Source organism: Aspergillus pseudonomiae, assembly GCF_009193645.1.
Source record: "Aspergillus pseudonomiae strain CBS 119388 unplaced genomic scaffold BDV37scaffold_98, whole genome shotgun sequence".
NCBI classification, from domain to species: domain Eukaryota; kingdom Fungi; phylum Ascomycota; class Eurotiomycetes; order Eurotiales; family Aspergillaceae; genus Aspergillus; species Aspergillus pseudonomiae.
Window position 1 is genome coordinate 16,751 of NW_022476090.1, and position 22,536 is coordinate 39,286.

At 45.2% G+C, this 22,536-nt stretch overlaps 6 protein-coding genes across 6 annotated transcripts; 4 read left to right on the forward strand and 2 right to left on the reverse strand.

Annotated features, from left to right (window-relative positions):
* The first annotated feature begins 507 nt into the window (after window positions 1-507).
* BDV37DRAFT_260643 (NAD(P)-dependent alcohol dehydrogenase) lies at window positions 508-2,160 on the forward strand. The gene is made up of 3 exons (XM_032083248.1): window positions 508-790; window positions 865-987; window positions 1,060-2,160. The coding sequence occupies exons 1-3, from the start codon at window positions 764-766 to the stop codon at window positions 1,984-1,986; spliced, it is 1,077 nt and encodes a 358-aa protein (XP_031936666.1). The 5' UTR covers window positions 508-763; the 3' UTR covers window positions 1,987-2,160.
* A 54-nt stretch (window positions 2,161-2,214) lies between these two features.
* BDV37DRAFT_260645 (putative Ras family GTPase (Rab4b)) lies at window positions 2,215-3,938 on the reverse strand. Its single transcript, XM_032083249.1, has 4 exons — window positions 3,799-3,938; window positions 3,633-3,697; window positions 3,539-3,573; window positions 2,215-3,448 (listed from the first exon to the last, which is right to left on the reverse strand). Exons 1-4 carry the CDS (start codon window positions 3,859-3,861, stop codon window positions 2,610-2,612), a joined length of 1,002 nt encoding a protein of 333 aa, XP_031936667.1. The 5' UTR covers window positions 3,862-3,938; the 3' UTR covers window positions 2,215-2,609.
* Window positions 3,939-4,497: 559 nt separating this feature from the next.
* Window positions 4,498-7,399, reverse strand: BDV37DRAFT_260647 (uncharacterized protein). Its single transcript, XM_032083250.1, has 2 exons — window positions 7,186-7,399; window positions 4,498-7,099 (listed from the first exon to the last, which is right to left on the reverse strand). Exons 1-2 carry the CDS (start codon window positions 7,264-7,266, stop codon window positions 4,583-4,585), a joined length of 2,598 nt encoding a protein of 865 aa, XP_031936668.1. The 5' UTR covers window positions 7,267-7,399; the 3' UTR covers window positions 4,498-4,582.
* Window positions 7,400-8,275: 876 nt separating this feature from the next.
* BDV37DRAFT_260648 (SSH4 family protein) lies at window positions 8,276-9,480 on the forward strand. Its single transcript, XM_032083251.1, has one exon. The coding sequence runs from the start codon at window positions 8,442-8,444 to the stop codon at window positions 9,384-9,386; it is 945 nt and encodes a 314-aa protein (XP_031936669.1). The 5' UTR covers window positions 8,276-8,441; the 3' UTR covers window positions 9,387-9,480.
* Window positions 9,481-13,995: 4,515 nt separating this feature from the next.
* Window positions 13,996-15,322, forward strand: BDV37DRAFT_260651 (uncharacterized protein). Its single transcript, XM_032083252.1, has one exon. It carries the CDS (start codon window positions 14,295-14,297, stop codon window positions 14,451-14,453), a length of 159 nt encoding a protein of 52 aa, XP_031936670.1. The 5' UTR covers window positions 13,996-14,294; the 3' UTR covers window positions 14,454-15,322.
* A 2,268-nt stretch (window positions 15,323-17,590) lies between these two features.
* On the forward strand, window positions 17,591-21,404 carry BDV37DRAFT_275329 (glycosyltransferase family 2 protein; the record flags this gene model as incomplete). The annotated part of the gene is made up of 5 exons (XM_032085379.1): window positions 17,591-17,628; window positions 17,727-18,596; window positions 18,882-19,173; window positions 19,595-19,667; window positions 21,109-21,404. The coding sequence occupies 5 exons, from the start codon at window positions 17,591-17,593 to the stop codon at window positions 21,402-21,404; spliced, it is 1,569 nt and encodes a 522-aa protein (XP_031936671.1).
* Between the last annotated feature and the right edge of the window lie 1,132 nt (window positions 21,405-22,536).

Below are 22,536 nucleotides of genomic sequence, written 5' to 3' on the forward strand. Positions count from 1 at the left end.
CCAGTAGATGGGGACATTCTGTATGCAATACATCTATCAATTCCGTGACGAAACGGGTCTTTCTCTACTATAACAGCCTCGTAATTCCATGGCTACATGGACGGTAACCGTGTTGGCAATGCAGAGCAGAGCCGGAGAAAGAGATGAAGGCTGCCTACATATGGTAAAGTAACATCTAGGTATGTACAGGTACACTTGTCGGTATCAGTCTAGACTCTACGGTACGTAGGTGTGCTGTATACATACCTACGGAGTACTCCGTACGGGTGGCAGTTTTGTGCAGCGGTTCCTCAATGAATGGTTAAGCTGTCTGCTTTAATTTCCCGCTTGGCGGGACCACCGAAACCGGTTAAAATGAAATGAACTAGCGGTTAAATTCCATCAGCTTCAAGAGGCAGAAGCTGGGGAATGTTGACCAATGACATAAGGATCGCCCCACTAGTGCAGCTGATGAGTGGGGGACAACCATGAGAACTACTACCTATTATCCTAAGAGAAGATAGAAAAGAGTACTTTGATCCAGACAAGTTTGTTGGCTGTCCTTATTGAAATAAACCATCACCCACATGACCATCCCAGCCCACTCTGCAAGCCCATCTGTCCACTCAGTCACTACCTCTCTATGCTTAAGATAGCATTAGGCCTGCCCCCCTTTCCGTTTCATCTTTTAAACACCTTTCTTCTCTCATTTCCCCTCTCTTCCAAAACCGAATATCTATAACAGATCATTCCCTATCACTTAGCCAAATAGCAAGTGCTAAACATGGGCGCGCAACCTAGGACCGCTCAGGTGCGTAGTAAAGCCATAACCTTTCAGTATCGATTCATATTGACAGGAAAGCTGAATACTGCCCTTCTTTCCAGAACTTGTCCTTTGTCCTCGAAGGAATTCATAAGGTCAAATTTGAAGACCGACCAATCCCAGAGTTGAGAGATGCTCACGATGTTCTCGTGAATGTCAGGTTTACCGGTATTTGCGGTAGCGACGTATGTTATGACTTTGCCCAATGGGGAATCCATAAAGTTGAATTGCTGACTTCTTGGAATTGAAAATGCCAGGTTCACTATTGGGAGCATGGCTCAATTGGCCAGTTTGTCGTCAAAGACCCTATGGTACTAGGACACGAATCCTCCGGTGTGATTAGCAAGGTTGGTTCGGCTGTCACAACATTAAAGGTGGGGGATCGCGTTGCTATGGAGCCCGGTATACCGTGTCGCCGGTGTGAGCCCTGCAAGGCAGGGAAATATAACCTGTGCGAAAAAATGGCCTTCGCCGCAACGCCACCTTACGACGGTACGCTAGCCAAGTACTATGTTTTGCCTGAGGACTTCTGCTACAAGCTTCCTGAAAACATCAACCTTCAGGAAGCTGCAGTGATGGAGCCTCTCAGTGTCGCTGTGCATATTGTAAAGCAAGCAAATGTTGCGCCAGGACAATCTGTGGTAGTTTTCGGGGCCGGGCCAGTGGGTCTATTGTGTTGTGCCGTGGCTAGGGCTTTTGGCTCCCCGAAGGTCATCGCTGTGGACATCCAAAGAGGAAGGCTGGAATTTGCGAAGAAATATGCCGCAACAGCAATCTTCGAACCCAGCAAGGTCCCTGCGCCGGAAAATGCAAAGCGAATTGTCAATGAAAATGATCTCGGCCGTGGAGCGGATATCGTTATTGATGCATCAGGTGCTGAGCCTTCAGTTCATACAGGCATTCATGTCCTTCGTCCCGGTGGCACTTACGTGCAAGGTGGTATGGGAAGGAATGAAATCACCTTTCCCATCATGGCAGCTTGCACCAAAGAGTTAAATGTCAGGGGCAGTTTTCGTTACGGTAGTGGTGATTATAAGCTTGCGGTTAACCTAGTAGCCTCAGGCAGGGTTAGCGTAAAGGAACTAATCACCGGAATTGTCAGTTTCGAAGACGCGGAACAAGCGTTTCAAGAAGTCAAAGCTGGAAAGGGTATCAAGACACTCATTGCTGGAGTTGAAGTATAAGCCTCGTCTGGAAGTGATTAGTTGTGATACACTAAATTTGATTTGTTATTATTCTCTTCATGAGTTTGGCTTTGGGATGAAGGGATGTTGCTTGATGTAAGTCCAAAAGAATCATACAGAGTTGGTTTCTGCGGTCGCTTATATAAATTTCTATCGTTCTATTGCGTATAGTATCCAAGGGAAAAATTAGTAGATGGCTAAGACGCTGGCATTCTCATTGGAAAGTCTGGCAATTCTGCAGATAAACTAGTGTGGAATATTATAAATTAATACCAACAAGAAAAAATCATCAGGGGTATCGTGCTATACAATTATCGAAAGGAATGTTCCTATTACACGGAGTGCCATGTGAATAGAGCGGGATATAGCGCCCGGCGGACATACCTGGGCAGGGAAAGAAAGGTGGAAAGAAGAAGAAAAGATAAAAAAGAATAAGACGGCATTTACAGCAAGTAAATGTGCAATCAAACAGAGATACGAGCGTACCTTACCTGTTATAGGGTATGGGTAAGCTGAAACAACTACACCAAACTCGCAAAAGAGAGAGAATAAGATGTAAGGGGTGAAAAGCAAGGGTAATAGCTGCAGCTGGAAGACAACAATAAAGGAGCAAGATCGAAAGATCAGCAGCACCCTTCACCGTTCTTATTATATGATCCGCCCAACCGGAAGACATCCTCCCATTCTCTCATGCCGCTTTTCCACTTACTTACACCTGGAGGATTCCGATTGTGCAATTGGACTGCGTTGTCCAGAGTCATCCGGCTCCGTATGCTGGAACCATCGCTTGTCCCATGGCCATAAAGACCGCCGTCGCCATATTGTATACCGCTCTGGGGATCGTCAGGATCGATTTCACCAAGTTCAATTTTGGTTAAGATAATTCTGGCCAGCCGGTTGAATAGTTCCTCCACACCTTCTCCAGTGAGGGCTGAAACTTCAACGGCAACTGGGATGTTTGACTTCGCAGCCCACCGGGAGGATTCTTCAAAGTATACTTCACGGCCATGGGGAACACATGTAGCGGTCATGCGCGTCCCAGTCGCTAGATGACTTGTGGAGCGGACAGAACCGAATGCAAAGGCAGACTGTTTGCTGGAAGTGCTGGACGGTGTTGGGGGAGGCCGAGTGGCGTCTTCGGTGGTGTCACCATGGAGCGAGATGTCGGAAGTGAGATCCATCTTATTCCCGGCCAGTAACACAGTTAGGTTGGGAGATGCAAGAGCACGCGCATCCATGAGGAAAGTAGGAAGGGACGCAAATGAGGTATGAGATGATACATCGTAGATAAGAATAGCCCCCGCCGCTCCCCGGTAATAAGATCTAGAGACGGAACGGAACCTTTCGGTGCCTGCAGTATCCCAAAGTTGTAGCTTTATCCTTGTACGTCGAGGGCCGATTCCTAACTTGACGATTCTTGAGGAGAATTCGACGCCGATCGTTTGCGACGATAGCACTCTCCCTATAGGTGCATGGTGTATTAGCGAGCCGGCTATCCAGCTCGGGGGAGATGAAAGTATGAGACAGGTTTAATCAGAAGTCGCAGCCGTACATTCTTTCTTCACAAATCGATGGAGCACACAAGACCTGCATTTCCGGATGTCAGTGGAAAGCTACGAAAGAAATCCACTTCCCAGGGAACCTACTTTCCAGCACCACTTGGACCGAGCAGAATGACCTTTGCTAGGTAGTCATACATACTCTCTAGTTCCTAGCGGGCATCAGACAAAAGCTACTGACAATGCGGAGGGACTGGCGCGTGCCAGATGATAGAATGGAGGAACATGCAGTGCGGGTAAGTTGGGGACATACCTGATTTCCCTCTGGAAGAGAGGAGGTTGAAGAAGTATTTGAGAAGCCTCTTTTGCGTACCATGGCTACTAAAATTAGCCATAGGAAGAGCTATTTTGGAGAGGGAAATGGGAGATGATGAGTTACTATAGACACCTTGGCTCTTTGTAATTGCGATGCCTGTTAACTAAACTATTAAAGGGGATGCCGCCGCATTTAGCCACACGTCCTACTAGTTCTAAGTACATAGCTACTAGGGAGGTCTCCACCGCCGAATTGCGACGGCCTACTCCGTAATCCACCGACGATTCTTCACTTCATGCATTAATAACTATGTCTGCAAATATAGAAGGGTTACACCAATTCCACATATACACAAGCGCCCTACCAGTAAAATACCTCGTCAGTGGTGATTCTCACCGGCTTCTCCCATGCTTCAACATGGATCAATCAAGTTACTACACACAAGAGTAAATATTTTCTAGTAGTCTAATTCACTACCCCTTTTTTTAGTGAACTGTTAGTAATCTCCCAGGAAATTGGGGAGGAGGAAAGGGCAAAACAAGGGAAGAAAGGGGAAAAAGGGGAAAAAAGAAAAAGAAAAAGAAACAGTGAAAGCAAATGAAGGAAAAAAAGTGAAGAAATTGATCGCTAAATAAAATATTTAGTTCTCGAGCCTCGTAACATCTTACACAACAACTAAAATAATAAGCTATGTTAGACAAATCAAGGCAGATGATCCAAAAAACATATTCGCAGTCTAGCTCGCATGTCTTGTGAGAGCAATATGCTAATTCACATTAGTTTAATGATGTCTCTCGCGCAAATCAACAACTGTGGTCCATCCTTGACAACACACTCTGGTCATGTAATGTTCACACCAGCAGCATGGCACAACAGAGTTAGAAAGTTGCGCTGCGGTCTTTGATATAGAGGTATTCCCGGGACTAGTAGATTCTGGAATCGATAAATGTATGGATGAGCCTGACAAAGCACCTACTTGCGCCTTAGAAAAAGCTTGATTGTTTAAGTTCGATATTCCTCCCAAAGACGCAGGGTTGTGTCTTGTAGGAATAGAAGGATTGGCAGGGAAAGCCAGTTTTGTATACACCTCGGACGGCATGTCGTGCCAGAACTCGCAATGGCAGCAAATAACGAAAAGCTTCGCGACCCGTTGGCCTCGCTGAAGTTGTCTTGGATTTCCTCCAGATTGTTCTGTCCAGAGGGCTGGTGCGTTAGGGTGCACAGCTGGGGGGGGATGATGAAGCCTGGAGGATGAGCCTTTATTAGCAAAGGTGCTAAGACCGGCAGGAACAGAAGCAATATTCAATTGTTTGACGGGGATAGATTCATCGCTTTGCGACTTTGAAGCAGTCGATGCAGCTTCATCTGCGGTATTGTAATCCTCCGATTCTGGATCCTGGGACAAGCTAGCCGACAATGAAACGGTTGAACGTCCTACTTTGTAACCCAAGGCACTTGTTGAACCACCTATAGGTGACGAGGGCTCCCCTCGACCACTAAAGTTGGTATTAAACGTGTGCATGGAGGCGTTTCCCCCTTCCAGGCGAGTTTGTGATGCTGCAAGACCCCCATCTTGACTCCCAGATCTCGCTGGGTGGTTGTGTGGGTGTGTTTCCAGCGCATTGCCTGGCGAACCGTAATCATGTGGTTTTACAGACTCAAGTGCCTGCTGCAAACCCTGGCTTAAAGCAAGAGGCCCTCTTGGTTGAGTATTGGGGATTGCTGGACTCGAATATGGCTTAGGGCTATGATCTGATAACCCTGAACTATTCGGTAGACTGGCCCGTAGACTCTCCTTAGCTGTGTGCGTGAGATCAAGAGGGTTGACTGGAACGTGTCTGCCTTCACTGCCATCTCCATTCGACAGTCGCAATGAAGTCATTGGGCGTGGTGGGTTTGTATTACAAGAGGCAGTTACTTTGGAGAATGCAGGAGGCTCCGTGTGACACATGCCATCAGGGCTTGCGGATGCTTGTTCAGTTGGAACGGCGTCGAGAGACTGAAAAGTGGTGTTACTCGTTGTTGGAAAGCCTGCAAGTGGAGACGATGTGAAACGCTTGTGATATCCCTGAGGTTTGCCTCGTGATGTTCTAACCGGTACGCTCCCCGACGAGCCTAACTGCAAGGCAATGAGAGGCTTTCGAATACCGCGATGGTTAGTATTCAGGGTGGTGACAGATGCCAATGTTTTCCTTGAGGGACCAGTGGCACCTAGTTCACGACGGTTCTCTTTTTGTGCTGTGGTGCTTTGAGAGGGTGTAGACTGTGAGAGACGCCCATGTGATTGTGCTTTGCCAGAGACTCTTTTCCTGAAGTTCAATGCTGCTGCAAATGATGAACGATCTAATTCTGAAGAATCCGAAACTTGTTGTACATCTGATATGGACATCGTTATTGGGGCAACTTGTTGCATTGGGTCTTGCCTAAGCCTTTTGAGCCCCTGCACATGAGAGGTACCCGCATCACGTCTATCGAAATGTTTATTGCTCTCAGTTCCTTGACCAGCTGCCATGGGTACTTCTGAGTGCGATAGCTTCTGTGATCGTAGGGGCGATGTATGATTTGCAAGTAGCGGGTTGCTTTGGACAGCTAGCTCCTTGGAGATTGCTGTGCTGAGGCGTTCAGGCAAGGTCGTGGATAGTGTACGTGTGGCACATTCGGATCCAAACGACTGAGGTCTTGGGGTGCCTCTATCATCCTCATTTAAAGAGCTTGAGCGCGATCTCGATGAGCGTCTCGAGCTTGAAAAAATAGAAGAAATCCGCTTAGAAGCCCTAGATTCATCCGCACTTACACTTGACGCTCTACTTGAGCTGCCGAATGGCTGCTTCTTGGTGAGACGGCGTGGTTCCCGTCTCATTGACCCGAGATCCTTAGTTGATTCAGCTTGCTCAAGCTTCATGAGTTTTTTCTCGAGCTCTACCCTCTCTGCCTCTAGTCGCAGTGTAGCCCGCCTCTCATTTCGAACGGCAGAATTTCTGGACCATGTGGGTGAAACGCAATTCTCCAAATTTGCCGGTGTTTCCTCAGGAGTACAAGATGCTTGTGGGCCTCGGAAAGAAGTCTCACGAGTTGACGATTTTGGAATTCCTCCAGGATTTTCTCCATTCATAGGGGTAAGTCTCGAGTCCAATGATGTATAAGAATAGGAGGTATGATTCCGGGTGTGAGTATGAGATGAATTTTCATTGACATGAATGTAACTCTGTGGTATTTGTACCCTTTGTTGTGTGAATTGTTGTTGCTGGGGCGAAGCTGTGAGACCCGCACCAGGTGACTGTGAGCTACTGCTATGCCTCTGTTCCCAAGAATCAACAGGAGCGTCCTTTGGGGTGTGGGGTAGTACAGTAGAATGTAAGAGAACAGAGTATTAACCTGACTTACTTTTCCAATGCCATCAATGTGCAGTATGCGCTGCAGATGTTGTGTAAGCGATGGCCTACGTGGTCTTGTGCTCTGGTCCATCTTTGGATAATATCATTTATGCTATTAGCAAGACAGTACAGACAGGTTATCTTTTGCCCTGGAACTGTTTGTGACAATTGTGAACACAGGAATTTGTGACATGGGTGGTATGAGTCGATAGCGAGTAGTAAAAATCAAAAGCTACTTCCTAGAGATTCATTCACGTTGCTCTAAGGTTCGAAGGAGACATAGTACAGGTCACATCCAGATATGTGAGGGTGGGGTCAAGTATTGTGGCTGCTACGACTGTCGCATTGGCCATTGGGCCCAAAGCTGTCAGACCACTCCCTCGCTTAATTTTTTATTTTTCCTTTCTTATTTAAAAATTTTCTTATTATATTATTATTATTATTATTCTTCGTCTTCTTCTTTTGTTTTGTTTTGTTTTTCCTGAAAGGGGCCGGTGAAACAAGCCGATTACTAACTAGGAGTTTGTAACTAGTTAACTAACTACTAGTAATTGGTATGCCTACTAATTTGCCTGTTGTGTACCATTTGATTGACATCTGAATTGACTCACATACTAGGCACCCTCAGGTGCAACTGGGATTTTTATCCGTGCCATAGGTAACCACTTCAGAGTAGAGGCTCCCATCCTATATAAGCTTTTGCTGGCAATTTAAACCAAGCCAGTGTAGGGTTTTGGGGTTTCTTATCACAATGATAGTCTATGGTAATGTGATCAATGAACACTTCTCTCACCTTGTTTAACAATCCGACTCTTATATTCTAAGATACCCTAGTAGATTAAAACCCTGCTGCCATTCCAATCTACATCCAATTTTTTTCTCCCATTTACATGGGCAAGACAGGACGCATAATTCCAAGAGTTTATATTTGACAAAGGATGTCAGTTTATGGACTTGACAAATGCTTATATGGTATATACCATGGTTCTGATCAGGAAATGCGTAATAACTAGCGACGTCACATAAAACATCATTCCTTGGCGTCTCCCTGACATTGTAGGTTCAAAGGTTGCCACTAAAGATTTCAGTTGTGCCACTCTTCAAACCCCGCGATTGTTGTGCTACAACCTACTGTAACTCGGTGTCACATCCGCACTTCAGGAACAAATTCAACGAGCTGCACTCTGAGCAAAAAAACTGATTGCGCTGTTATACTCACTTCAACCTCTTATTGTTTCTTGTACAAGCCTATCGTATGAACACCGAATGGCTAATGAAATTAAGAATGAGTCGAAAGCGCCACCAGCTTATGGCGAAGAAGCTGCCGCCCAATACGGCTCAAAATCTCCTCCGTACCATAACTGGCAGGAGGCTGTACCTGATACCGCTACTTTACCACCACCGCCAGCATTAGGCTTCTTATCGTCGAGAAACGGGAATGCCTCTGGGGATGATGCAGAACGTGCACATGAATTTTGTGACAAGTTTCCTCTAAATCTGCCTATTAAGCCATCAGCCACTGTGTATACGTCTGTACAAGAGCATGATCTCCGTCCTGTGCTGCCAAAAGAATTTCATGGTACCTTTGCCTTTGTTTCTCAGGGCTGCTGGAAGGGATCTACCAGGGCTAGAAATGGTGATACTTTGATATCAACAAATCTTCCACTCTATTTTCCCACTTTGGAGTCACCTTTCGTCACCAAGAAGGATAAAACTATATACTTCGAAGTCAAACTGCTCGGGCTCTGCGAAGGGCCGGGGCCGGGAGCAGTATCTACTGATTCCAGTGGGTTCTCTATTGGGTTTATAGCGCATCCGTATCCGTATTGGCGGTCTCCCGGCTGGGAGAGAGGAAGCATTGGCGTATTCTCTGACGATGGATGTCGTTTTGTCAATGATTCATGGGGCGGTAGAGAGTTCACAAGTGCATTCGCTGTGGGTGAGACTGTGGGCTTGGGAATGACGTTTCGTCGCCCTGGCAACTCAAGCACAAATTTGGAAAGCAAAATTAAGAAGTGTAGAGTTGACATCTTCTTTACTCGAAATGGTTGCCTGGTAGGAGGCTGGGACCTTCACGAAGAAGTTGATGAAGACGCTGGAAGCATCGAGGGATTAGAGGGAGACTTCGATCTTTACGGTGCGATTGGGTTGTTTGGAGGTGTAGACTTCGAGGTATGCTTTAACCAGGCAGGTTGGTTATGGAAGATATAGTTCTGCTAAAGCTGTTATCGCCTACATCGTCCTGCAAGAGAAATATAGTGATAAATTAACGAATTTAGCTTAATATAACCGGCAGTCCTATTTGGTTGACGTACTAAGTTAATTCAATGTCTTCATAATGGAAACATATTCTTAGTCAGTGGTGCGGTGTCGAAGGGCACAAAGGGGGAGGATACAATAACAATTTATGTACAGCACTAGCATATGTACACAAAACCTCTTTTGTGCCTGGAAAATTCCGCCTTGATCATTGCGCCTTGCTAAATAAGAGGATAGAAGATCACAGAAGGGAAAGAAAAGAAGAGACAAACAAGGAAACACCACAGCTTCCACCATGTTTAACATGCTCGGGGTGAGCAGCGAGACCTTCTAGAATTAGTAGCTCCTGCAAGACTTACCAGGATATTCCTTGTTGATATACATACTACATTAGTGTGTCGGGGGGAAGTACAAGTTGCATTTCCGCCATTATCCCATATGCTTATGCTACCAATATCTGGTCGCTACCACAGGATCTAATGTCGCCCACCTCCCGTTACGTTTGCCTAGCATGACCCTTTGATGTCATAGCGTTAGCCCTCATGTGCGGTGTACTTACGGCGTATGCAACAATCATAAGCCGCTCGTAAGATTATGTCCCAGGAGTGTGAGACAGCCGATAGGCATACCACCCCTATATAGTATCCAGGTATTTTATTGGGTCTTAGCCGGTTCGTTCTACGGGGGAAAAGGGATAAATGTGTACGGTTTTGGATGCCTTTTACATCTCTCAAGTTGTATCTATGACCAGGCGAAGACTCTAGCAGAAGGCCCCAGTAACAAATTGCATGCTAATGGAAGTTACATCTTCATATGATGCAGAAAGCTCTCTGTGCAGGGCCTACTTGACCGACCATTGACTACATAGGTATGTCTTGATATCCCAGAGGATTGTCGATAGGAACCCTTCTTCCCAGATACATCTAGCAGCCGACAGGCAGCATTCAATAACATTGCACCTTGCTTGGCTTCGTCAAATAACGGTAGTCTGCCATGTATGTTTCTTGGAACGGTTAATGAAAAAGGTAAAGCAACAAAATGATTTCAATTGTGATCAAATGTTGCATGCCGTTACCACTTACGATAGCATATGCCTTGTATGCAGGTATGAGTTTCCTATGGGAAGGGGAAGGCATTGCTGCATTTGTTCTAAGCACGCGCATCAATGGCCAAATGTAACGATGGGTTATTAAAAATACAATACTATTGTTGTGTTGTTGTTCATGTGTCCCCACTTGAGTCGGTCCGAAGTCGAGACCCCAATCTACAATCCCTAACAGTCCTCGATTGGAGTGTTTAGTGGCCAGCAACACGGGCATCCAGTGAGATGTGACAACGCAAATTACGACGATTCCCCCTCTTACCGGATAGCAACACTATCGTAGTTAGCATACGGTGGACTCGGGAAGACCCCGGTGTCAGGTTTCCTAGTAGAGTCGCGAGCAGCTGCTGACAAGAGCCCGACACCGTGTAACGGAGAACACGCAAGAAAAGTACTTCACAACAACAAGTGTGGAAGAAAGAAAATGGAACAGTGGAAACTTAGGTTGGTGGTTAATGATTAACTTGATTAGCTGCAGGTGAGATGCAGTAGTCGATGGGACTAAATAATCGTCGATAGCTCGGCCGAACTTTCATTTCCATGCCCGTAAGATTGCAGTGTCCGCTGAACTTGGAATCCCACCTATTACCATCATTCCAATTCGGCCCCCCACCCAAATCCACCACTGTGCTTGAATACGGTGTACTATCGGCCTCCCTAATTACTCCAGAGAGTATTATCTGACCATCAGCGGATATCCGGAGGTCGTCCTACTCGGCGTGGTATTGTCTTGCAGGAACTAGAACGTAGTATCCACATTATGGAGTGATTGCTAGTGGCTTCCCAGAATTGGAGGAGAATATCGAAGTAGGATCCCTATCTCCATTGGCTTTCGGATAAACTTCTGGGTTTTTTCCTTCTCCTTCTATCCATTCCTCTGTCTTATTAGCCATCGCGCTTGGCAGCTTTTTGACTAGGTTAGAATTTTCATGTTGCCTTGACACCCTACAGTACCGTGCATTACATAACCGGATCCCGAACATTTCCCGTTGCCCTTCGCAGACAAACACGTAGCGGTTGCGTAGGGGTTGCCTTACCATGTTAAGCGAACCCCAAGGCGCTCGCAGTGGCGGAGATTTTGCCCCCATACTCTTCGTTGGACACCCGCCCCTAAGCACTACTAGTAGTTGGGACTAGTGCAATTTACAAGGCCCACCAGTGGATATCAGTCTGTCCTTACTGTGTAGTACTCCGTACTCCCGAGGTTGCGCTTTGTGCACTGTTCGTCTCCACAAGGAGTGCAGTACTAGCCTCTTAGGTAATAGGCGCTCGGCTCCCGTATCGTCCATTGTTATTGAATGGCAGTGCGTAATTATTGCTACTCGACTACCCGGAGTATGTACGGAGGACTTGGACCATTTGTTTCTCTAAACGAAATCCGACTGTTTTTGGAAACCACCAAGAATTTGCATAGCCCGGTAAGCAACTCTGCAGTTGTAGCCCGAGCCGCTTTTTGCACTTTTGCTTATGTTTCACTGAAATAATTAGATTATAGCCGAAATTGCAAAAAGCTCCAGGCTGTAAAGGGAATATCAGTATAACGGGTCTCTACCTAAAGCGGCCGGTGACATGATCGACGGTATAAAATGCAAGTCATATTATTATCAAACTGTAATACTAGTAGAAATGGTTAGAATAAAATCAAGTCTTGCTGTAAAATTCCTCTGAATCCAGCCTTTACTATGGGGCCTTTAGGTGGACTGTGCATAAATTGTGGGCACTTGCGGCAGTCCGGTGTGAGAATCTGTCCATACAACATGGCGAAACATAGGATGGTGAAGTCGAGTTCATACATGCTGTACAGTACTTTCACTGAGCGTAAGTTTCTTCTTTCTCGCCCTCCCCCTTCTCTTAGGAATGTAAGTGCCGTGGTAATTGTCTGCATCAGACAGAGAAAGCTATGCCGGGAAAACGGCCAAAAATTTACACATTCTCCGCACTTCCTTCTCCAATAGACGAAACACTAAGAGTGTCAAGTAGTCTGAGCAATTCCTGTATGTACTCAGAGACTAGAGTCCCTACCTGGTAAGGAGCTCCCTTGCCCCATCCATGGATGATATCCTTAAGGACCTTCGGCCATTCCCGGGTGTGAGTGGAGTTTGATTCGAAGTCCGTGCAGCTGAGGGAGATACGCGTCTATTTCAGTTGCCCAGTAGGATCCTGGTTTTTCATAGGTAGCAACGAAAATCCAGCGAATGACGGGCCTGCCCAGCATGCGACTTCCATCAATAACGAACTATAAATAAAGAGCCGAAGTGAAACAAAGAACAGGACAGATAAAAGGTTAGCAGAGAGGTTATGAGGCTGATACGACGTAAGGCATTGTTTTTCGGCTTTATTTCCGACTGATGGGGGCGTAACAATGACTGGTCTTTGGTGGCTTAAGCGTTTAGCACTATTGATTAAATTAGAACGCTCCTCCCTAGTATGGTACCATACCATTAGAGTAAGTCAGTATAAGTTCCTTAGGGCAAGGGGTATGCGCATATATCATGCGGATATATGTTGCTCTATACTGATAATACAGAAGATATACAAATCTTCAACATAAGATCAATAAACTTCTGCCAGTATACCTATCGCTTCTTCGGTGTTGTCCCTGGTCGGAACGGCAAGGGAAGAAAAACAAGATGGCTCGCTTCTGGGTATGTACCCGGCCACCTACGCAGATGATATTTTTAACCATATACTTGCTTTTCCATGTGAATAGTAGCTATCAACCGCCCCAATTAACAATTACTCCAAAGCACACTGCATAATGGAGGACACAATACTTGGTACTAGTTAGTACTTGGGTCCGGCTACAGACAACGCCGCCTGGTAAGCACATTGCCATTTCAGGTAAGCTGCATGAGAGTTGATTATCATCGGCAGCCACTAGGGCTGGTGGTCTGCCTATATACGGAATGCAATGTATCCCATCAGCACGAGGCATGTCAACTGCCAAGGCTCCACTGGGTAGTACTGAACAACCATGCAAGTCAACTGCTGTTCAAATCTGCTCCTTACTGAAAAAGGAGCTCGGGCCGCAGGTTCATAATGGTTACTCCTAGTAGTCGGGCGGAGAATTTAGATTGTTCTTTGAAAATTACGACGGCCTTGTCGGCGATTGGTCGGGTGGGCCGAACTCAAGCTGCGCTTATTGAGTCTTTCTTTACTAGTTGGTACTTGTTTGCATTTTCTTTCTTCCTTTTTATCCTCCTCTTATTTACTCATTGATTTATTATTATTACTATTATCATTACTATTATTATTATTATTATTATTATTATTATTATAATTCTTCTTCTTCTTCTTCTTCTTCTTCTTATTATCTGAAAAAGCTCCTTACTCGCGGTAATGTTTATCCATTAACGCAACTTAGTCCTCTCTCACTAGGATACAAACGATCTTTGCAAGTGATGGGCGCACTTTGATTGCTGGGTGGGACCATTTAAATTTCTTTTCTCTGGAGTATCCGCTGGTCAAGTCAGGCCTATTTTAAATTTCAGTCTTCACCTGTATGGAGGAACACTATTGTCTCTGAGAGGGTAACAAATTCATTGTGTTATCAACTCTACACCTCCCAGATCGATCAGGAACGGCATACTCCATATCTTACTAGCCGGGGATTAGACTTACCCTCCTCTAAACCATTTTTATTTTTCATTTCCTTCCGCGCTTTTGCTTCCTCAAAGGTAGACAACATCAATGCTATTGCAATTAAAAGCCAGCAAGGAGCTCATAATATCTATGTTATCAGTAATGTATATCATGCCATGTTATTCGAAGTTGTTATTTTAACTTCGCCTAATATCGTTATTCCATACTTTTTTCTTGTAGCTCATGTCTTTCCCCTCAGGCCCTCTTTTCCTCCATTTCCCTCTTTTCCTTTCTACACTTTTGGTTCCTTTTTTATTTCTCCTATCTATACATAGCGGTGCGCTACATGTATCGCATAGATAGTTTTCGATGAACCGTTCTGATGCTGCTCTTACTAGGACTTAGTACTTACTCCCTACCATCGTTCGGTAACTTGTGCGTCAGGACTCAGGACCCATCTAACTTTGGAGCTAAAAGAACATCGGTGCCGGAGCCGACCTCACCTTCCACCGTTTAGTGGAAGCCAGCATCTGGGGAATGGGCTTGACTTCGTATCACATCCAGCCTATGATGTTGTCGATGTCCTCCCCACCTAAGCTTCGTGATCCATAAATTCCTAGGAGCCAACTGTTGTGGGCAGCAAGCACAACAGCGAGCATTGCTAGTGGCTTAATACACGGGGTTGGAAGATCGCCGCTAGGATCACCGTTATCCTGAACGTTTTCGGTTCGAAGGCCCTTGGCTAGGGTAAATATTCACTACTTCCGTTCCTCATACTAGTTAAATTACCAAAGTTGTGAGGGCGACGAACATTTCCTATAACTTCCACATTTTATTTTTGTTGCCGCCCAATCTATTTCGAGTGGGGGAAAGACGTCAGAAGTACTTTTATTTTATCACTTACAGTGTCCCTCACCCAAACTAAGTTCGCTTGATAAGAATGATGGTGTACTCCGTAAAGGGCGAAAGAAAGTTTATGTATGAGATATTATAAGCTTCTAACCTCCGCGCCCCGTTTTATTGGAGCGCAAAGGCCACACATATTACGACGGTTTTGACAAATAAGGACAAGTGGCCTAGCTTGGATTGCGTGCCTCGCTAATTAAATCGCTGTTTCCCACAATTTCATTTTTCCCGATACTGGTTTTAAGTTGTACCATTTGTATTATCACAAGATTTCAAGCCGAGGGCTGCATACATTCTTTACACTTTAGTATCCTGTAATCTTGACTGCATTTGATTCTGTTGCAGTGAAATTCTGTTTCCAGTACTTGCGTGTAGGCAACCTGTTTAGCCTTTCCACTCTTGAATAAGATTCCTCCTTCCACCTTTTTTTCTCTTTTCTTTGAAGCAAAAGAAACAAGAAAAATCCGATACTAAAAAGAGTTAGCCTACAATGGCTGACTTCTCTGGCCATGACTGACTAGCACTGTGGGGATTAGGAAATGTAAAATTGTGGAAGTTTAGTACCCATGATTATCTGAAATATTTGGAGTTTCATGGGTAATCTAGCAGTCGGTTATCCAAGTCGTCTGAACAATTGGAGGCTCCTCGAATACCAAATACTCACATCATGAGGTCTTCATTAGCAAAGGTATACCCACCTAAGACTCCTTGAGTTGAGCATCTGTGTTTGGATATATCTTTATTTTGGTCTATTTAGTTCCATTTTTTCTGTGTATTTTCTCTTCTTTCTGTATTTCTTGATTTTACTCTGTTTATCCCCAATCCTTCCCTTTCTTTGGTACCTCTCCTATCCTTCGATTTTCGTTAGGGATACTGATGCTTCAATAATCCAATGGATCACCAATAGAAACTTAGTAGACTTTAGTATTGTTTGTTTGGGCTATTACAGAGGGAGGATTCTTATCTAGTGGAATTTGTTCAACAGTTTTAATGTGTGATGCTGACAGTTCCAGAACTGGCAATGAATAATATGAACTAGAATGTCAGCAAATGCAAAATATTCCCCACCAAGGTATTAAATAGCAGAGAGAAAGACAGAGACCAAACCTCCTAAGAGAAGTTGTCAAACTTGAATAATCAACTTATCGTTCCCACTCGTTATTTATAACAATTTAAATATATATGCGATAAAATAGAGAGTGGAACATGAAGACTTTCTGACTCGAACCGACCGAGAAACCCACCTATGATTCTGCTTTGCTCAGTATACAACACGGGCTAGCCCATCGGTTCGTCAGTGTAATTACTTGTTAGGCTTGGTGGGTGAGCTACCTACTCGGTAGGTACTATGTTCTTATTACAGTTATAAATAACTGATACCATTGGGCTTTCATAACTGTTACAACAGCAGGATGAGTAAATTAGTGAGATATTTTAGGAATGGATAGCAATAATTGAACCGTTTGTTCCGTTCTAGGTACTACAAGTACGACTAGATGCTATGGTTGAGTGTATACTTTACCTGAGGCAAATGATTGATGGCGTTATTCAAGAGTAGTAGTAGAAGTGAAGAATGTGGTGGAGAAACACACCAGATATTGAATCATAATATGTTGTGCATTATTCTTTTTTATTTCATACCTTACCTTAGAATCAGTATGTGTTCGACGATTCGAGAGCAATCACACTGTTGCTAACCGGAAAGTGCCCCCCTAATATCCTACCCTCATCGCGCTTAGGAATCATATCCACACACACACCACCAGTTGTCTCCACTCTCTGGCCCATGTCACTGCATACTCCGTAGTGCCTTAGCTGCATGGGCCGCCGCCAATCCCTTCTCCACTCTCAGCATCCCATCAATTCATCTAGATCCAGGGTCTCTGACGCACGAGGGAAAAATACACCTGCATGACACTCAAAATGACAAAGGAACTGGAGCACAGTCGTAACTTTTTTCTATTTCTTTTCGAGGATTGGCTCAATGGATTGTCTGGATGCGGCCTTGAACATGTGCCTTCCCTGGCATCTGCACCAAAATAAAAATTTCCCAGTGTTGTAGGTATTGATATTTTGCGTTGGAAAAGCCAATTAGCCCAGGCGAATTCCCCTTCCAGAGCTATATAGCTACCGAGGGGCATCTGTTAGTTGGAAGAACATTTGCTAACTCTCCAGTTCTTTTCCTCATTCATTCCCCTCCCCTTCTCTACTGCCCTTCACTCTAACCTTCCATCTCCCGTGGGAGGACCATCCATTCTTTTTTTTATTCGTTGAATTTCCCTTACTGAACACGACCTTCCAATCCCCCAGTTCTACTTCTTTCATTGTTCCTATTCCCACTGCAATTAGAAGTTGATCCCGTAGCAGCAGTATTGCCGAACTGTCGATCGCATTTACCCTCCGGCTTTAGTCACTTTTGTGGCTTCGCGCACGGCTAAAACTCTCTATTCGAGGTGTGCCAGGAGGAAGTTTTGTCAGGACAAGAAGAAAAAAGTGATGAAAAAATTCATGAACTCTGCTGGTTTCAAAAAACAAGTCTGAGTTTACTCACTGTCTTTGTGACGCCATGGAATTTCCATATATGCGAGTATTCATTGCTCTTTTGTCAGTAGTTCGACCTTTCCTTATTCTGTTGTTGCGCTAGAATACTGTTTACACAGACCACTAATTTAGACGCTGAATAACTAACATATCGTTCACAGTGTTTACCGTTATCTTCGCCTGATTGTGAACCTTGTATCTTTCTGGACTTTCAAGCCCATTCTCCCACCAGAGAACCCGAGGTTGACCGCACAAGATGTGACTGTCATCCTTCCTACTCTTGAGGGCTGCGGTGATGAGCTGGTTGAGACAATCAGAACAATTCTTGACAATCATCCTTATGAGCTCCTATTAGTCACCATCGAAGCAAATCGAAAGAGAGCCGAGAAAATGTTGAGCTTGATGCCTGCTTCAAAGTCGAGAATCCGGCTTTTTACGGTCACGCACCCTAATAAACGCCGCCAGATGACGAGGGCCATTCCAGAGGTCCGTACGCCTATTACTATCTTTGCTGATGATGATGTGAGTTGGCCAAACACAGTACTTCCATGGATTCTGGCACCATTCGAGAAGGATGAGCGATACGGAGGTGTAGTGACCTGCCAAAGGCTTCGTCGTGCTGCAGCACCAACATTCTCCCAGAGAATTTGGGGGTTTTTAGGAGCTCTTTACTTAGAGAGAAGAAACTTTGATTGCGCGGCCACGACGCATGTTGATGGAGGTCTTCCCTGTATGTCGGGGCGAACTGTGGCGTATAGGACGGACATTTTGCAAGACGAGGGCTTTACTTATGCTTTCACAAATGAGGAATGGTGGTTTGGCAGATATCAACTGAACGCCGACGACGATAACTTCATTACACGTTGGATGGTGTCACATGGCTGGGAGACCTTTATGCAGTACCACCCCGAAGCTGAAGTCCTGACTACCTTGGAAGATAACCCCAAATTTTTGAAGCAATGCGCACGATGGTCTCGGAGCAATTGGAGGAGCAACCTCACTAGTATGTTCCATGAAAAGCATATCTGGTAGTAAGTACTTCATTATATACCCCTTCCTCATCTCCCGGCTCTTCCTCCTGTTCTGGTATGCTGCCCACTTGCGAATATACCGGATCAAGTATAGATGCACACTTTACCGCAGCCTTGCATTACGGCAGCGCAAGCAAACCGGCAGCGGTAGCTGGGTCCCTTAAGGGGCTAGTTTATCATTTGCAAGAGTCGTACGTAACTTGCCAATATGTGCAATGTCTGAATTTGGCAAACCATACGGAGAAAAAGCTTCCCCCAAGTCACACGCTAACAATTTGATACCAGTCGCCAGCCATGGAGCGCATACGCTGTCCATCTGACCACCTTGTCACCTCCGGCCCTCTTAGGCGACTTGCTACTCGTCCTCCTGTGCCACAAAGCCACGGCCTCTTGGGAGGAAGATTCACACGCACTCGCAATGCAAACCCTCGGGGTATGGATGTTTGTTAGCAAATTCATCAAACTTTTGGGGCATTATATCCGATACCCCGTTGACTTCTTACTCTTACCTGTGTCTATCCTCTTTGGGTATTTTCACGGAGGAATAAAGATGTACGCAGTCATGACTCTCAACGTGGTAAGTTACAAATTGAGATTAGCCTCCCTTTTTAGTTTCTCGAATCTCCAGCAGAATAGGCAGGTTGCAGAGCTCTAAGGTCTGTTTTGGAGCCTTCTGCTTGAAGTTGGGTTCCAGCCACTTCTCTGCTCAAGCAATCTGAAACCACTCATTCACCCCCGCCCCAAAATATGCTTTGGTCACGGGTCTCCTAGTGTTGTGCATATTTTGGGTCACGGTCTGTTTAACTTGTGTGGTCAGCTGTTGGTTGCCTCTTCCTTCGATTTTTCCATTTTCCTCTAGCCCCACCTCTGTTCTTTCTTTGGTCCATTTCCGCCTCCGCGAGTGTATACCTAGTACCAAGTTTCTTGTCCCCATTTGGCACACTCAGGATAATCATGTAAAGATTTCGCTAACACGGGCATTTCCCCTGTACTCACAGACCACATGGGGTAGCAGAGATGGTGCTGACGATTACGACGCTGAGCGTATGAAGAAGCGGACAGGCAGTGACCGTCCGAAGTCACCTTATTACCCGAAGTTCATCACCCAATAATTCTGGCTATGGGTGATTGATGGGGAATTGGTACCTCGTCCAACTTGTCACCATTGAATGTGCTCTGCAATTATCACCTGACGAACGAGGCATACCACCGATAACTCGATGGAGCCATCCAACCAGTGTCCCATCTAGGTCATGGCGACATTTCGAAAATGTTGCTCTGTCCATGATCTAACTTCTCTTTTCTTTCATGCTTACGAAGGAATGCCTCGATGACAACGATGCAACTTGAGATTGAACAAAATGAGACCTCGAAGATTTAGAACTTCCAAGGTTCTCGACCTTCTTTGACCCACCTCTCTTGTCGGGTTTCTCTTTGGTTCTTCCTCGGTATCTGATTGCATTATATCTCGTTATATGATACTGCAGCACAGCTTCACTTTTCAATAACCCTTCTGCTGTCGCGCTCTCTTTATACGTGTTTATATTTTATTGTTTCTGCCTTCCCCTTTCCTTTAAACTTTCTCTCCCCCCCCTTTTCTTTCGAGACACCTAGGAACCCGCAGTGATCAGACTCAACAACGCAAGATGGGACAGATATTTTTTTTATCTTTCTATGGGCTTATTGACTCCCTACCCCGAATGCCCAATAAAACAAAGAGAGAAGGAGAATAAAATGGCGACCTGGAGATATTTTTGTAAATTACTAAGGCGTGGGCAAGATCGCCTACCACTCGTGCCACACCCCTTGTTTTTCTCATTTTCTTCCATTCGTTAGAGCGGAGTTGGAGTTTGGGAGGCTTTCTGAAGTAAGAAATTTTCGCGAGCCTTTGGTTTGTTCATTTGTTATTAGTACCGTTCGGTGTAATTTCTAATGAATTGAACCTTCGCCATTGATGATTGACTGATTTTTATACCGTGCAATAAGCTACAAGTTAGTAATGATAAAATTTGACTTTGAGAGGCTCAACACGGCCGACATTCCAGGTTACTTGTGGATGGACAAGCTAAGGGGATATATCAAGAAACACCCACTATGAGCTTGTGTTTGCCATATTACACACACACACTAACACTATATATATATAGAACGTCCAGAACTTGACCACCTAATCTGTAATCTGTACTGGCCATTTTATAGTAGGCTCTGTGGACTATGTAATCCAGAGAAATTGAGTACTACTACCTCCGGAGTACACCAGATCAAGTGTGGCGGAAGTGGCGAGCAGCACAGGACCCGCTTCAACTAGTGCCTGAGGTAGCAACCCGACGCACATACTGTACTACTAGGACAAGCCTCACCCGGTAGTATCCTGTTTTCACGTACTGCACAGTATACATGCACCTATAGTTGCACATTAACTGTTTACTAAGCATTGCAGATTGCAATTTTCCTGCTACCTCCCTGGTACATAAAGGGGGCGTTGAAAACAAGATGCTGTGTTTTTCTCAAGCCCCCGGGGCTTTTTCACGGCGAATATTTTCGATCACAACGCGACACAACGTTGCGATGTTGCGCTCTTTGCACCTTTCCCCACCGAAGGCCGCCATTGCTCATCCAGTCACAGCCCATGGCCCTCCTCCGAAGGCTCCCTCCGTCGCTCCAGAGTACAATGAACTCACGAGAAAACAAAATGGCAATGAGCTACACACTCGAACGGCAAAGCCTCCAACTCTCAAAAAGAGGTTCTGGAAGAGCGTTGATGTTAAGATGAAGCCAGGTATATTTTATAGTCTGTTCTATGTGTAAATATATGACTGATTGCATCCCTGTGGCCTTCCAGAAGGAGATTACCAAGTGCTACTAGACACCAGACCTGTTCGAACCCCTGCAAAAGATGTCCTCTATATCCCGCCAACAAAGCCTCACCTTGCGCATTTGATCGCTCTGGAATGGGATGTCATGACCTCAGCCCAGCAAGCTTTGAAAAATCATATGATTCCACTAACTTCTCTCGCTGCGCGAGCCGCGGACATTGCCCGAGAAGACGCGAACGGCGAGACGATTACAAGAGGCCAAATTGTGAAAACTGCAATGCGCTATCTAGAGACAGATACCTTACTTTGTTGGGTGCCAGAGAAGAATGACTACAGCATTGAAGAAGTTGACGAGCATGGTCGGAGACCAGAAAGTCTCCGAGAGGCCCAGATGAGAGTTGCGAAAAATATAATCTCTTTTTTAAGCACCATGGTGTGGCCTGGTATTGAGATTAGACCCATTTTGGATTCTGAGAGTATCCTGCCGGTGTCGCAAACTCAAGCCACTAATGATATTATTGAACAATGGATTTTCGGCCTACAAGCGCACGATTTAGCTGCTCTCGAAAGGGGTATTCTTGCTTCAAAGAGCCTACTGGTGGCTGTGAGGCTGGTATCGGAGTGGAGTGAAAATTTACGCCACGTACAACGACCGAATCAGAAGAAATTCGGTATCGAAGAAGCAGCCGAAGCGTCCAGTTTGGAGGTAAAGTGGCAAACAGATATGTGGGGTGAGGTTGAGGATACACATGATGTTGATAAGGAAGATTTGAAGCGACAACTTGGTAGTGTCATTGTCTTGGTGAGCGGAGTGACGAAATGACGAAGTTTTTGTCCTTTGACGCTGTATATTGTATCTATTTAGACGCCGAGTTTAGATTTTGTGGATAATCGTACATTATAATTACACATGCAACCATAAGTTGCACATGGCAATGAGTCTGTTAGCTTTCTCTGAATAGATGCATGTGACAGCTTTCATAGCTTCTTACCCTGTTTTCCCCATCACTGAGCCACCGCTTCTTCATCTTCGTTGCCTTCCGATCCTACATTTGACTCCCAAGTGGAAGCCTAGAGCCGGCAGCCGTCATCTTTGGCGTCCTATGGGAGTGGCAATATAATTA